The sequence below is a fragment of the Onychostoma macrolepis genome, chromosome 15 (assembly GCF_012432095.1).
Source record: "Onychostoma macrolepis isolate SWU-2019 chromosome 15, ASM1243209v1, whole genome shotgun sequence".
NCBI classification, from domain to species: domain Eukaryota; kingdom Metazoa; phylum Chordata; class Actinopteri; order Cypriniformes; family Cyprinidae; genus Onychostoma; species Onychostoma macrolepis.
In genome coordinates this window covers 21,509,110-21,526,657 of record NC_081169.1, presented here as the reverse complement: position 1 = coordinate 21,526,657, position 17,548 = coordinate 21,509,110, and the positions used below count along the sequence as shown (strand labels likewise).

At 37.2% G+C, this 17,548-nt stretch overlaps 1 protein-coding gene across 6 annotated transcripts in view; it reads right to left on the bottom strand.

Moving 5' to 3' along the window:
- Nucleotides 1-17,548, bottom strand: part of dchs1a (dachsous cadherin-related 1a) — a 140,541-nt gene that overhangs the window by 97,570 nt on the left and 25,423 nt on the right. For 2 of the 6 annotated variants that reach the window (XM_058744348.1, XM_058744349.1), the window contains 3 exons: nt 15,042-15,235; nt 3,222-3,277; nt 467-2,272 (listed from right to left, as the gene is read on the bottom strand). In XM_058744348.1, the coding sequence (XP_058600331.1) occupies nt 467-2,251 (1,785 nt within the window). In that variant the 5' untranslated portion in view covers nt 2,252-2,272; nt 3,222-3,277; nt 15,042-15,235. Of the gene's footprint in view, nt 1-466; nt 2,273-3,221; nt 3,278-14,011; nt 14,304-15,041; nt 15,236-17,548 lie in introns of those variants that run through there. The other 4 variants (XM_058744350.1, XM_058744346.1, XM_058744347.1 and 1 more) reach the window with 4 other exon arrangements.

Here is a 17,548-nt window from a genome sequence, read left to right as displayed (position 1 = left end):
CATTAAGAGGAACTGCAGCCAGAAATGCTTAATTATTTATGATTCATTTCCCTAGTGAAAAGTCCTTTACCTTTAAATGCGAACTCATCTGCAACAGCTTCTGCACTACAATGAAAACCATCGTGAGGTGTAAGTAAAAACAGCTAGTAAAAAACAATCCCCCACAGCCTGAGGAGAGTGAGTAACTCCCAACTGAAGCAGTCCAATCTAAACAAAGCTTACTTAAGCTCGCTCCCCAATATCTTACAATTCATCATGCTGGTTTCCAAGTCAATTTCCTAAAATGACTGTTTCCATTTACTCAGTTTGCATACTTTAAAAGTGCACTCAAACAATCTGTCTTAAATATACAGTTATTCTACATTGGGGTTTTCACATACTTCATGCCCAAAAACCCCAGAAGTTTTCACATTAACCAGTATAATACAAATTCAGCATTTTCCAGACAAAGAAATAATAGTCCTACCTCCATGAAACAGGTCCCTGCTGCGGTGTTCTCCTTGATGGATGCATTGTAGAACTTGCTGCCAAACACAGGTTCGTTATCATTAATATCCTGTAGGATCACTTTGACCACAGCGGTAGAAGTTAGAGGCGGTCGACCCCTGTCGGCAGCAACCACAGTTACACTTGGCATAGGGTCCGTTTCGTAATCGAGCTGGGTCAAGGTGGTGACGATACCAGTGACTGCGTCAACACTGAACCAGTCTGAATGAGTTTCTGCATTCTGTAGGATGCTGTACTGAACATCTCCGTTGGGTCCCTGGTCTTTATCCCGTGCTGTAACCTGTACAACAAAACTTCCTGGAAAGGCAACCTCTGGAATAACCTGGGTGTATTCTGACTGGTCAAACAAAGGCGGGTTGTCGTTAACATCCATGACCTGAATGGTAAATGAAGACTCTGCCCGTAATGGAGGAGTGCCAGAATCTGTGGCCAAGACTCTGAGTTCATAATGGTCTTGCTCTTCACGATCAAGGATCTGATCTACGCAGATGAGATAGATGATGCTGTCTTTGGTGGTCAAAGCAAACTTTCCATCACCCCCTTCCAAAGACACATTCACATTGGCATATTCTCCATAATCAGGGTCGGTGACTGAAATCCTAGCCACGTACTGGCCAGGCTGCGCTCCTTCAGAGATGCGTGGAGAACCATCCTCACTGAGGAAGATGATGGTCATGGTGGGCTGGTTGTCATTGTAGTCTCGCACCTGGATGGTCACAAAGGCATTGGTGACCTCTGGTTGACTGGCATTGTCCCGAGCCTGTACCACAAGCTCGTGAACTCTTCTCATCTCGAAATCCAAAGGCTTGTTCAGAGTGATAACTCCAGTTCGAGTGTCAATGACAAAGTAGCGATCAGGATCGCTCTGTCTCCTGTTGATGTCGTAGAGCACCAAACCATTGTCGCCTTCATCAGCATCTGAAGCAAACACCTGCAGTATATTGTTCCCAGGTTGAAGGTTCTCTGAGATCACTGCATGGTAGCGACTCTGGTTGAAGACTGGGGCGTTGTCATTGATGTCCTGCACAATCACATCCAGGATCATTTGTCCTGTCCTCTTGGGTGAACCACCATCAAATGCTTCCAAGAGTAGAGTGTATGAAGATCTTGTCTCTCTGTCCAAAACTGCATTGACTACCAAATCCAAGTAGAGCACTTTGTTGGATCCTCGTTTGGTTTCAAGAAGAAAAGCTTGTCCTACATTTCCATCCGTTATGATGTAGCCTTGCGTAGTGAGCTGGTCCTCATCTGCATCCAAGGCAGGCTCAAGAGGAAACTTGGTGCCAATGGATGTCTGTTCTGGAATCTTAAACGTGGCTCTTTTTCTTGGGAACACTGGAGCGTGGTCGTTGATGTCATTTACTAAGATGGTGACTTCTACAGTTATTCCGGTTATGGTGACTGCAATGAAGCTGTAACGGTCCCGTACTTCCCGGTCCAAGACCTTTGAGGTTTTTATGATCCCTGTACTCTCGTCGATGTCCAGATCGGTGCCGACACCTGTACCCTGATGATCTGAGATGAAATAGTGGGTTGCAGTCATGTCAGGTGGGAGGCCAGCACTAATGTCACCTACTACAGTTCCTGCTGGCTGTTCCTCATCTAGCTGGAGCTGCAAGGTTCCTGGTACCATGGATGAGTGGATGGTCATGAGTTGTAGCGTCACATAGAGGATCACCAATATCCACCACCAAGTCCTGTTTTGATGCAATGGATCCATAATCGTCCTTCCTTTACTCTTCATTGAATATTCTTCTTACAAAACCTGACAGGACAAATGGAAAAGGACATTAGTCAGAGAAACAAGCATAAGTGAACTAACAGAAAGCAGCTTGACATTATCCAAAAATCTAAAAAAGCATGCATTACAAAAAGATGGATTACACAAGCAGGCTCAGTTACAGTTATGACAAGAATGCTTAAGTGGCTTTCCACATGTTGCATGGGTTCACCTTTAATAACGCAGCAGCACACCATGTGCACACACATTGTACCTGCATTTTACTGTCAGCTAATAAGTCAAGATATTATTGCTATAGTTAAAACGTGAAGCTTCACAGTACTAAAATGAAAAGAAACCACAAAGTGGTTAGACACGTCCCAAAAAGGTCTTATTGTCTGATTGTTTTAGTCATAGTTTTTGCCCTTTAACAAATATATCCTTTAAATTCCTGTCATAATGATTATTTTAGTTAATGTTGGTATGTTTGTTAGAGAGATCCAAGTTTAAAATACTTAATTTTCCCTTCAACTCCCATTTCTTTTGGGGTGTAAACTTAAGGAATGTTCTCCTACAGAAGAATATCTGTGCAATGATGGACAGGAGCCTAAAATAGAGACTGTGGCTAACATGACCCCCCTTTTTTAGTAAAACTATTCAACTGCAGCCCACACTGATGCAAAAGAGAGCCAAGAGGACCCTTTAAAGCCAACTGAGTGTTAACCCTGTCGTATATTAATGCCAATACTAATGCCCAAAATGAAGCTAGAAAAACCCTGGTGGGCCAATTCTTATATATTAAAACCACAAAGGTCTCCTCTGAGTGTTCCTCCAGCTCCTTTTTAAATTAGCAATTCCTCATCCATAAAATTGCAGCTTGTGGACCTGCAAACTATGACGACCTTATTGTTGAAATTATGATTCCTGGATTAGGCCCTTTTCTAGGTCCAAATGAATTATAAACATTCTGTAAGACGAGAGCTTAAATATTTACGTATGCTTGTTAGAAGAACTTGACTCATCCAGCCCAGCTACTCAAGTATGAAGGATCTGCAAAGCAGAAAGGAGATGAAAGATTGAAAGTAATGAGAGAGCTTATTATCCGAGGAATTATGAATTGCGTGGTTTTCTGGTTCCCTTTGTGGAATGAAAGCATTACAGGAAAACTGTATTCACATGCAAAGGGACAACTGAACCCCGCATTTGACTCTGCCTTTGACTAAATCTCTAGAAACAACACTGTAAATCAACATTGATCCCCTTTATAGCACATTTTTTTTTAAAAGTAAGCTAGATAGAGGTTGCCAGTGCCACTTAGATTTAAACACAAACAATATGGACTGTATGCAGTGTAATTTTCCAAGAAAAGTGGGTTTATGCCTATAAAGTTAAATCATAATTAAAAATGTTTTAATAAAACTTAAACTATTTATTTTTTTTGAAAATAGCAATGTATATAGGTCTTAATTGCTGAGTCCTGCACATACTGCGACTCACAGATTTTCTGACAATCTAAGCCTAAGTCTTAACCAAGGACTGAAGACAAAATGAAGACATGAGCAGTTCTAAGATGAGCCTGTCACCGTCTGCATTACTACAAAAAGCCACAAAATCAATTTCAGGCCAAGGGAAATAATCATGTCATTCTCAATCACTGTGAAAGAAAAATGACTTCACAATAAAATTCTTTACAATCAACCAGAGGATTTCACATATTTTTATAAAGTAAATCAAAACAGAATCAAAAGAAAATACTTTTGCTCTGTCATACTGTAGGAATCAGAGAGGCTCCCTCCGGTGGTGGACTACAGCTATATAGATTTTCCCCCCGCTACAAAATTCTAATGCTACTTCTTTCACTTTCTGCCCCACAGGGTATTTGTTTTAAGTAGGTAAGTATGTCTCAATGTGTGTGCAGGTTTAACTCGATTAACTCCAGAGTGACTGGTGGTGTTGAATCTTGCGCACAGCTGCACATGTGGTTAATCTAAAATGTGTGTGAATGAGTCTGATGATGCAGGTGTCCACATAAAAGTGTGTGTAAGCGCCTGTGTGTGTGAGTCAGATCTGTGCGTGCTGTGCGCCTCATTGCGGTAGTCTGTCAAGTCTGTGGTAGTGACAGTGTGTGTGTGTGCCTGAGCGAGGGAGCAGACCAGGAGGGCTCCACACAGTCTGCCCTGCACCCTCTCTGGCTTTGCTGCATTGTAATTGGGGTCTGCTGGAAGCCTGCCCTGTGCATATGGGAATCCAAAGCTAATTTCAGTCTGTCAGCATCACAGGGACTGAGAAACACACACACTCAAGCAGGAACACTATCATATGTTTAAGAAAGTACAGGCACACACACCCACATACAATACCTCCAACGTAGATTATGTGTACCAAACACTTATTTTCGAAAGTAAAGCTTCCAAATAGATGACACCCATAAGTGTGTGTATATATAATAATATATATATAATAAATAATATTATACATTCATATTATGAGATTTCAAAACAAAAATACAATTAAAAAAAGAAATATATTTTAATTAAAGCATTATATTTAATTGAAATTAATTATAATTATAATTTATATTTTATAATATTCAACCATATAAATTAAATTTATATCAAATAATATATACATTTTATTTTATTTTAAACACACCATAAGCCTTCTTATACATTCATATTATGAGATTTCAAAACAAAAATACAATTAAAAAAAGAAATATATTTTAATTAAAGCATTATATTTAATTGAAATTAATTATAATTATAATTTATATTTTATAATATTCAACCATATAAATTACATTTATATCAAATAATATATACATTTTATTTGATTTTAAACACCATAAGCCTTCTTAAACTGTTCATTGAGGTTTTAAGATTAAAAATTTGACTGTGAACAAAAATATTATGATTGGTTCTCCAGACATTGAGGCAATGCCCCAGACTTTGTAAAAGGCTGAAACAAAGTTACACAGATGTGTTCAACGGGCACTGCCACTTTTACTAACGGCTGGAACCGACCTCCAAAGGGCTGGACATGTACCACGGCAAACGAACCTAGACAACTGCTATTTTGTCCAAGATAAGTTTCTTTTTCTTGCATTTAATGCCTCGTTAAACTACATGGCATGAAGAGAAATACTCTTGGATTCCAACTATATATAAAAGGGTTGTAACTATACCATATTATTTATAAACCATATATTTATAAAGTGGAGTTCATACCGATCAAATCAGGTCAAGATGTTGGCCATATATCTCATAATTCTGCTAATTTTATAAGAGCATGTTGAAAGTGTTATATCACTGTTTCTGACTTTCCATCTTTGGGCGTCTTTCCAACGCTCTGGGTCATGTGTTTAACCCAGACCACTTAATACGACAAAGGGCTTGTGGTTTAATTATAGAAAATGGCCCATTGGAAGAAAAAAAGAAAACACTTGGTGTGCAAGGCACAGTGTATCCCTTGACAAAGTCTGACACAGATGAAATGAAAACAGGTCTGCCCAATTTAATTTAAAACATGCCCTCAATAACACTTAATAATGGTCTCCAAGCTATTCACACCTGCTGATTCCAAACACCTCAGGGCAGTTTTGTACTTTTTTTTTTACAATCTTCCATTACGAAAAGGAGAAGATAGCAGATCTGTGGGTATGTAGACCACTAATATTTCTGAGCAAGTGTTGCTGCCTTCCTCCATTAGCCAGAACCTCCATTCCACACAACGATTCCAAAGATCTGGCACAGAGCAGAAATCTGGAGCTAAACAATCCCAAAGAAGCTGCTCTGTTAAACACTGAAACCACTCTAGCCAAGACGCTGGGGATGAAAACAACCACAGCTGGCCAGACCAATGCTGATCATCCATCACTCGAGGTCCAAAACGCTTTCCCAACCAGTGGAAGACGTCCACGTCGCTCACGACACCTCAAACAACACTCGCGCTGGAAGACTGTAATGACTGCAAACACGGCTTTAAAGAATTATGTTTTTTCTAAAGTTCATTTTGGTTAGATTGAGAGGGCGGATGAGGTAAAGACAATATATTGGCCCCTTCAGTGTAAATGATGAGTGAGAAAAGGCCCTGAAAGCCAAAAAGACCTTAAAAAGAAACCCTAAGCAGCCATAAAGTAACACCATCAATCTCAACATTGGGCAACTCAAATATTTCCATTTTAAAGGATGTTTAGTGCTGGGCCAAATTAACTTCGCGTTGACTATCATTTGATCTCAAGCAAACATGCTGTCACACTGGGATTATTTTCCTAAAATTTCTTGCTTTTACAAGATAACGGAAAGAAATCCAGGAAAACAACCAACCTGGCCAATCGTGATCAATTCCAGTACAACTTCTGCTTGTTTGAGCAATTCGCTCACTCTGAGATCCAGTGAGACTTGGCAAGAGAGGCTTCATGTTGAAGCACTTATCCACAATAATGGAGTATCTTGAAGATCTGCAAACACCAACCACACACTGAGCCTTATAACTACAGTTGGAAACTGAGAACCAATTCTTATTAAGAAGCAGATCCATTAAAAAAATTAATAGATAAAAAAAATACCAGAACCGACTCCCAAATGAATTAATCAAAAAATACAGCACAACCAATGTAGTCTGATTCAAGAACAAATTAATCTAATGTAGGGGTGCTCCGATTGATCGGATACCGATCATTATCGGCCAGTAATCGCTTTGGGATGTTTGATCGGCGGTCTCTAAAAAGGCCGATCTCATAATTATAATGCTGAAGGTGAGGTACAATTCAACTTTTAAAGTAATTTGAAACTTTCTGTGAGACATAATTTCATAAATAGCCTGTGTGAATCACCGCGCGCGCTCTCTCTTACCCTCTCAAAATGCGTAAATGGCTTCAAATCACATCGCGTCTGCACTATAAGCGAGCTGCACCCTGCACAGTTGACATAGGAATTGTCACATGCACAATAGAGGCAGTGTCGCATCGTTACTAAAGTTTATAAATTGGTTTTCTTGTTAATTCTTGCCAGTGTTTAACCATTCAGCACTCGCACGCTCTCCTGGAGACTGTATGCTCGAAGTGCACACACATAAGAAAAATAGTTTAAATGTTTTGCCACTTGCTTGAGCAACTTAATATATAAATCTAGAAGTAAATACAAAAGTAAAAAGCATTGAATAATGTGTTGCTTATATTTATTGTATTTAATGTCTATAAAGGTTGTATTACTGTAAAAAAAAAAAGAAAGAAAAAGGAATTAGGCTTGTGCTGCGTGTAAGCATTTCTGCAACAATTGCACAATTGTAAAAACAAAATTGCAATGGATGATCAAACATTTAGGTGCGATAAATGTATATTTTTGAAAAAAAGTCTAAAAAATCCCCTCTCACAAGAGTCACCTAAAAGGGGAATTCCCCCCATTTTCAAAATTGAAATTCAGGCACTAAACAATGTCTAAAAATCCTGATTGGAGTATCACTATAAATAATACTACATGATAAAAAGATGGCTTTAAAAGATCGGTATCGGTGATCGGTATCGGCAGATCCTGCTTTCTGCGATCGGCATCAAAAATCCTGATCGGAGCACCCCTAATCTAATGAGTCGATTCTTCTCACTAGTGCAGTCCAGTTCCTGACTGGGGGGTGGGGGGGAGGTTCCGTTTTTTTTTTTTGGTTGTTTGTTTGTTTTTCATTTGAATTTTTCTGGACTCCTTTTTAATAGTTAAATTAAATTTTATTGTTGTTTTATTGTTACCAAATTCTGTGTTTTATTATGTCTAATTATTTGAAAGCATAAAAACAAGTTTAATTTATTCTTACAATAGCCTTATGATTTTTGTGTGTTGTGTATTTACATTTTTAAGGCATAAAACATTTAGTCATTTAATTTATCTTTTAATTAATGAAAATTAAACATTTTATTTTTTGGAAAATAAAGGGGATTTATTATTACAATTAAAACATTGAAGACATATTGTATGATTATTCCTTAAAAATTTTAGTAGTTTTAAAAATTTTAGTAGTAGTAGACTATTACGTACATTCTACTGAACAATAGTAATATATTTCTGCCGCAATGTCTTCAAGTTAAACCGAACTTTTATTTTGATAGGTTGCCATGAATACCTTTTCTGTGTGTATATGATATGAGGATTTACTCAAATGAAATGGTATTTTAATTCATATTTTAATAGTTGTTTTGCGGCTTAATATTTACAAATACTAGTGGGAGTGTGCTCACTTGTGTGTGCACGCACTTGTGTGTGTGTGTGTGTGTGTGTGTGTGTGTGTGTGTGTGTGTGTGTGTGCACATCGGGGTGGAACTCCGCTGTGCACGACACAGAGAGCGCGAGAGACAGAAATTACATGCCGTCGGGTAAATAAGATAAATAACATAAGGCCATTTAGTTTGTTTAATAAAAGAACAAGGTATAGACCTGTTCTATAGGAAAGGTAACTTTAAATGGCTTCTGTTGTGATCTGGTGTTATATATAAAATTAAATTAAATTAAAATTAACTTGACCTTCAAGGGGGCATTGGGGCACCCCTAATATAATGGCAGGGGAAACACTGAAATCAATGTAGCTACTGACTGGTTGTTCAAATGACTTGTAGTTTTTTTTAAGTGGTATTTAGAAAGAAAATGACGCATATGCATCTATTTCAAATCTAAAAACTAAAAAGCCAATAAACAGTGTATGTAAACACATCCGCAAGAATTGTTTTCAATTCATCATTAAAAATTCTCTTTTTAAATTACTTTTTATCCAAATATCTATTCCTTTCAGATACTAAAATACTCTTAACTAGACCGGATGACCTGACAAATCAAACCATCAAAATTATTTGTAATTTCCATCCATACTCATAATAAACCAGCAATTAAGGATACAAGGCTTCATTAAATGCATTTTGTGCCACCATCCCTTTATCTTGACTCAATGGTTGAGTTGAACCTACGTTCTCAATACAGTAGTCCAGCATAAACCATGGTAGATGTGCTCCACAGGAGCTGGTGGGAAAGAATAAAACCATCTGCGGGCCTCAGATATGTATGTGCACTGCTAATCTACATCAGATACATTTGTGCCATGGGAAAAAAGGAGGCTCTATCAGCCTTGGTTTGGCCAGCATTTAAGATGTTCTGGCTTCAGGGGACCATCTTTTTCCCACACCCTCCAACCTGCTGAGTGTGTTTGTGGAAATGTTTGTGGAAGGAGGTCTGCGTGCTGAACAAAACAAAGAACCACACGTGCTGCTGGGTCCTTTGAACATGACACCAGCTGATACAGCTTCGGTTACGGTGCGAAATTGGAAACATCTGGCGGCATCGAGTGGACGAGTTCAGTACAGAGTTTATGAAATTCACTGTGTGTAGTTTTAACTGAACACAGACTGTACCATCCCATTTGCAGATAGTTTCAAAGAGAGGTATCATGTCCAGTATGCCTGTTGCCATATGGAGAACCGTATATTTGAGTTGTTGCCCCCACAGTCAAACAAATCCATATCAGATTGAGACGTACAAGCCATAGCTGCAGTATTCTGTCTTCCTCTGTCCCTCAGAAGATTCAAGTTACGCCTATAACAAATGCTACTTTGACAGTTATCCATTTTATGTTTATATACTATCTAAAGCCAAATCTTTGTCTTTTTGATTGACATCTACAAAATACATGGTCAGAACAGATTCTGGGGCCAAATCTGTAGAATTCAAGAGTCAAGAAGAAACAATGTTCACGAACCATTTTACTTCCAAAAACATTTCAGGATGAACTGTATAGGCAATAATGAGAAGTCATAATAACTCAAAAGAGATGGCATAGTTGAGTTCCTCACTTTTGTAAACCCCAAATCAGTGCAGAAAACATGACAACCATGAATTTTTCAAAATGTCACTTAAAAAGACAAAGACCCTAGTACAAAAACATAAATGGGATAATGATAATGACATTTGTAATGAGTGTAATGTGATTCTCCTAAGGGAAACCTATGAAACCTAAACCTAACCATAAAGCACAACCCTTTACCCAATCCCTAAACCTAAAATAATAATAAAAATGAAAATAAATACATTTATAAAAACGTATAAAATGTAATAAAATGATGGGATTAAAAATAAAAATGACATTAATAAATTAATTAATAAAATTTATTAATTATATATATATATATATATATATATATATATATATATATATATATATATATATATATATATATATATATATTTTTTTTTTTTTTTTTTTTTTCTAAATTAAGAGTTCAGATGCAAAAGCTTTTGTGCCATTTGAAATTTTCTTCTAAAATAAGTATTTTAATCAGTCTCCTATGTGTAGGTTCAGTAATTTCATTTTAATGGCAATGAATAGGTTGTTTTCATTGCTATTAAAGTAAAATAACTGAACATAAACATAGGAGCCGGACAAAATGGCAATTTAAAAAAAATTCAAACGGCACTTAGAGGGTTTTGCATCTGAACCCTTCATATATATATATATATATATATATATATAAAATATTTTTTTTATGTGCATGAATAATATTATTATGTTTATTATTTGTATAAAACATATAACTATATACTTTCAAATCCATAATTATTGAACATACAGTACAAGGGGCAACAAACATGTATAACTTCCCAAATTACAAGGGCACATTTATAGCCCAAAGGCACAAAGGTGATAGTCCATGCAGGATACTAACCTACACCTTTTCTGTAAATGCAAGAAGGAGGTCACAGTGACCCTACATGGCTTTACAAGACATGTGTACAGACACACCTCCCTTCAGAACGTAATGAGAAATGCAGATGCAGGGGCAACAGCCCTCTGGCATGCAATTTCTGCCGTCCACTCTGTACACCACTCTGGAGACCAGATGCTGCAACTGCATACAGCTTTAGTGCTCCACCAGAGACCTGTAAGGATGGGTTTAACTACACCACAGCAGAGGTACTGGAACTGTCTGATCATCAGAGAATCCTTGCCTAAGCCAAAAGGATGAGATCAAGAGTGATGTAAAGTTGTGAGTGGATGACTCTGCAACGACCCCATTTTTTTTCCTCCCAACATCCGAATGGATCTCTGTTCACCCGAGACAGTCCGAGGTCAGGAATGGAGCTGAGAAATTAACCGATCGTCCACTGGGACGAAGGTCTGGTGACATAATCTTTGGAATGTCTTAAAAGCCATTTGGCGTTCGATCTGGTTCTGCTCTGTCTGAGGGTCAGACATCAATTCTGCGGCTATTTTCATTGCAAACTTTATGAATTTCACTCAGTCCAGTAACTAATAAAAAATGGTTCAAGCTCTAAACCTTTCTTCAGCTCAACTCACACCAGAATCAACTGCACTTCCTGTCTAGCATGTAGCCGCCTCCTAGTTTTATCTTTGATTTATTAGATTCTCAATGTTTCATTGTGGCTGTCGAATCAAACATGTTGTTCTTATTTAAACACCATTATAATATAAACGACCCAGCGCAGTCTGCTTATTTGCGTGAGGAACACGGTTAATTTTCAAGCACATGACTTCATCTGAACAAACTGGAACTTGAATTAACTCGGGATGTGACTCACTAATCTTATGGATCTATCCCAAAACAGAGTACGAACATGTGGTGCTTAGCAAACGGGTGATGATGGGCGGAGCTTTATATTCTAATAGCCTCTAAGCTCAACAAGAGTGGCGGAAACAGTAGCTAAATCACTATGGTATCGCACTATGGCAACCAACGAACCAGACGAATAGAAGTCAACTGAGCTGAATAAGTAAAAACAACCTTATTATCTTGATGAATATTAATTCTTGTCGTCCTCAGAGGGAGATTTGGAATGTGGTCTGGATGAACCCCGGCCAGTCACCAGCACAAAAGCACAGCACTTCTCTATGGCTAACAAAAGAATTCCACTGATGAACCAATTTAAGAGGAATTTCTTGCAAGGAGAGAAAATCTATATGCTCTGGCGTGTCAAGAAAGTTAAATAAATGACCACTGGACATCTGCCCCTGTTATTCTGCAACTGATTTCCTCTGAGGTGCAACAAGTTGCCAAAAATATCATCTGAGATACACCAGCCAAGAAAGGTCAGGCTGTGGGTGACATTAATAAATACATTAAAACGGCAATTTAATTGGAAATGTTGCATAGCGGATACAACGCTTTTATTTGTTGGATTTGAAATCAGATACAATAATTTTGTATGGTTTATTAAGTAACCTTCCATTTTCTATAATACTGGAGGTCTAGATTTATAAAGCCCACCTCTCAAAGTTTTTACAGGCTGCCACAGCTGGTATATTATGTTTTCTCAGATTCATTTTCAAAAGCAAAGAACTAAAGTTATGCAATACACATCACCCCCTCAACGAAAAGAATCGTTGGGGAGGTTTTTGTGGCCTGCACAATGGTTACACCAATACCAGGCTAGATTAAAAACAGCAGTGCAGAATATACAAATAACTGGAGCTCAGTGGTCAAACTGCAGCAGTTGCAAGCACAGTGAACCACAGCATATCTCTGAACCAATAGACTTCTCATGTGTCTTGTGAGTCATGGTTAGGAAATACAATAGCTCCTAACTTCAAATTTACTCTTGATATCAATATCAGCTGCATTTCACTTTGTCTGATTAATTGCATTGATTTATTACAAACAGCATGGTGTAGGTCTGATTCATTCCAGTAAACATTTTTTTAAAGTTGCCTAACATCCATTTCTACCACATCCACCAGAAACAAACAACAATGCATGCACTTCCACTTCAGAATGTTTACAATAACTATCATAAATCAATTCATATCATACTGTAGAGTGCACTAAACAACTGACTTGATGATGCATTGAAACCTAAATTAAATTGTGACCAAGAAACAATGCTCAAGAAACAATGCTCTCAAGTTTGAATCACAACTTTTCCCTGATATCTCAATGGTTTCATGTCAGCTTTGGATTGCACATGAAACACTACATAGTGCATGGCTGTGGGCTTCTTAGCTAGATAAGTGATCAATAAGTGCAGTGATTTCATTGTTTACTGAAATGAGAAATTCTAAATGTATTTTCTTTATATTAAAGCTACCCAGCATGCATAGTCATAAAATCTGACATTATGCTTCCATTCTAGTCCAAGAAGTCTTTCTGCAAACGACTATGGCAAGCTCTTTTAACATTTATTCCTAAAAACTAACTAGCATCTGTTACTATGTTACTAGTGTTTCAATGACTAATAAGTAACTCAATAGTGACAAATAACTTTGTAAATATTTGCACTAATAATGTATTCCAACTGTTCATGTTTCCCATTTCAGTTTTACCAGGGATGAATAACAGGTCTTGTTCTTCAGTTATTCATTCTAACTATCTATGCTATACACTTCTATATTAGTACCTATTTTTTCACACACTAAGGTCTGTCCCAGCTGTTACTATTTATTTTTTAAATCTCATTATTACAACTGCTTAATTTAAAACTGCAATTAATTAGTTGGTAGCTATGTAGTAATAATAATAATAATAATAAGGTTAACAAAAAAGGAGTACAAATATCCAAGATAATAGGCTTATTAAAGTATTTATTACTAGACCGAATACTTTTTTTGTTTGTTTGTAAAAGTACAACTAACATCAAAATAGACACTAGTCAGTTTTAAGGAATACATGTTAAAACAGCTTGCCATTTAAGCGCGCGCGTTGACTGCGATGGACGCGTTGTAGTTTGCCGCGTCTCGACATGATGGGGTACAAAGTCGTAGTTTAACGCCACTGACGCACTTTTTCCATGAAACACTTACACTCATCTGTTCTTGCTTTTCAGTGATAGCGATCCGGTCTGTGCCAACGTAATGTCAGTAAAACCAGCCAAAAATGAGATGTCGTTTCAGAAAAATCCCTTTTAGATTATATCCATCTTCCTACAAGTTATCTTTCGCGTACCACAGCAACTTCCACTAGTATATTTCCAGTTTTCTGTATTTTCCCGTTGTTGTCAAGCTCAAAATACGCTGCGCCAATTCAAAAGGGCTCTGTCCTCCAAACTGAGACAGGATGAAATCAGTCCGTCAGCATCGACAACAGCATCCAACTCTAGAATCCACACTTCCAACACACGCTCTCAACCTTCAGGAGTGAAACTCGACACTAGCCCTTCCCACTCTCATGAATATTCAAGCAGCACGTGTAGAAGCGGGGTAACAGCGCGAGCTCACCGAACGGCGGCGACAGCGGGCCAAAACAGTGGGACGTGATTCGCTCAGACTTTGGTGCCACCAGTCTTCTTCAAAAGGAACTGAATTTATGTGTTGTTAATACATTTAGGGTAGAGTGGGGGTAAACGCTCATCTACTGTTTCCCCCAAAATAATCACAAGATAAAGTCAAGAAACGAGCGATGAGAAATACTTATTTCACCCCACAAAACGCCCCCTTGGTATTTCATTTTTGTAAAAAAAAATCTAATAGCCTGAAAACTCTATATCTTTATAATTTATGTCATTGTCACTAAAAATATGATAACTTTTCTGAACACATTTAACTTTTGTTACACAGAAAAAAAAAATTACATCGTTGTGGGGGGGGACGACTCTATCTTTAAATGTAGACTCTATCTATATATCTATCTATCTATCTATCTTTTCAGTACCATGTTTATTTGTTATTGCCAGTGAAAATTATTTAGCACACCATCTGATTTATAATTCAAACCACACAATCCATATTATATAATATACAGTTCTGACAACAAAAATAAACACATGCAAAATATCTAAGGAGGAAAAAAAGGTGCGGGGAAAAAAAAAAGATCTTGGGAATCCGTTATTCTTACAGGTTTGTGGTCTGGGTGAGAGTGAGTGAGAGAAGGCCAAGACAACAGATTTAACGTCAGGTCATGTAAATGAACGATTCCTCCCATCTGGTGGTTGTCTAAGAGAAGCATGTTGAACGCCCTGGAGGACGTTTACTTTCATCTGCTGCAGAGCTGGAGCCATGACCTTGGATCACTTTCTGGCCCCATCAATCCTAAGAGACAACAAAAGAACAAATCACTGTCTGTTTGCATATAAATCCTTTTGACACAGATAAAGGCAAAGTACTCCTAAGGACCTTGTACTGTGCAGAACCCACTCAATAGTTTCATTATGGTGCAAAACACCTTTCCAAATATTTTTATCAATGCATCCATCAGGAAAATCACTTTTAGCCTCAAAGGCAACTGCAGTCTGCTTGGATGAGCTCCCATATAATATGTGGTAAGAAAAATCCTTATTTGTTTCATGGAAAGTTCCATTCATCTTGTTTAAACAATAAATTGACAGATAATGTAATTATTTTGTTCCATGTAAATATATTGCAGTTATACATTCTACGCTCCTTCAAAATAACAATGATTCTTAAAAATACTTTTTTTAAAAAAATTTTAGAATAGATAACATAAGGAAGCACATACAAGATACATACATAGTTGTGTATTTGTGTGGCAGCCCTCTTAAACAAATAACAGTGCAGCATTTTATGTTGTTTTATTTAAAGCACGAATGTATACATTTCATATTTCTTCATTAGCAAAAGAGTGCAAATAAACCTTGACAATGATCTGAAAGTTCATCCATCGAGCAGAAGCGACGCATACTGCAGTCTACATGGTATATCAAGTGATAATGTTTAAGAGCCCATGGGATCGCAAGGCCATGCCAAAATCTAGATACAAAAATACATTAGACAGGAGATGAAGTTTTCCTGAAAAAATATACTATATAGTTTATTTATATGAAAGGAGTTTAGGGAGAAGACAGGCTTGGCAGCGAGTTAGGCTGAAAAATGAAGAAAAATCTGTCTCATACACCCTCGAGTCCAAAAAACCTGCAAATTTTCATGTGTGCTGGATGGGAAGGAAAATAAAGATATACTGTAGATCCTCTTCCTTCGGTAGCACATGGCGAGAAACATCCAACTATTACAGGGACGGTAAACAAGGACATAAACGTTTGTAAGTTTCAGACGGTTTTACTCCTTAAACACTGTGTTTTCTTAGTAGCGACATGCAATGACCACTTATTCAAAGCAACAGAGCTACATTTATTTGATTAAAATACAATAAAAACATAACAATTTTGAAATATTATTAAAATGACAATTAACTTTCTATTTAAACTGTAAATATAATTTATTCTGTGATGGCAAAGCTGAATTTTCAGCATCATTACTCCAATCTTTAGTGATATTTCAGAAATCATTCTAATACACTGATTTGATGTGCAAGAAACACTTCTTAGTATGATCAATATTGTTAACAGATAAGATTTGACTTTTTGAATAGACAGTTCTAAACGTAAAGTTTGAAAATGTTTAAAATAGTATGTTCAAAATAGGCAAAACAAATAGCATGTACTTGTGGTAGTTGTAGATTTTAAAGCAAAAATGGTTTCAAAATTCACATTTGTGGTGCATATGTGGTATGAAAATAGGTGTAATTTCTTACAATCTCTTCGATCAATGTTAACCACAGACCTTATTTTACTCATAAATTAAAAAATGTGCTAAAAACCATTTAGAAACTCCCAAAGGAACAAACAACTAGCTTTCCAAGTTGGCCTTCAAACTGACTTCATCACTGAAAACTGCATCACATGCACCTAAACAGGCTAAAAATGGCCTTCAAAACAACTATGAATGCATCTAAGCTAATAAACGTATGTCCACAATTTGGTAAACACTCAATTAAATGTTTACAACCAAGACGACTAAATGTTTTTGGGATCAGCAGAGAAACCAGAACATTTGTATCTGGGTGGAGCAGAACCCATCATGCAAACAAGACCAAGCGAAGCCATAAGCTCATTTTCAGCATGCAGTTTATTCACGATGTCTGAGCGACCACAGTTATTTCCTGTCAAATTCAAAACTGCCATTCTGTTGTATTTATTTGTTTGCGGTGAATATGTTAAAGTGACATAAAATGCAACAGGGCGGGGTCAGTCTTTTATTATACGGTATCTGATTCGGATTATGACTTCAATGGCAGTTCGTACACTACATTTTGCACAATGAGCTCATGTTTACAGTGTTTACTTCATGTCAGATTGATGTTCGCCAGAAAGAAGGTAATGGGTGCAGAGCAAAGTACTTTCAGTGCAACATCTTTGATTAGGCCAAATAAAATGAAGCGGAAATTAAAATGTATAATTTAGCAGACATTTATCCTAAGCAATTTACTGTAAGTCAGTTGCAAACACAGTCCCTCTGAAGCAATTTGGAGTAATACAAGTCTCAGTTTTTGGACTAATATCACAAAAATCCCCACCAGCGCTGCACAAACAGTTTTAATCAGAAGAA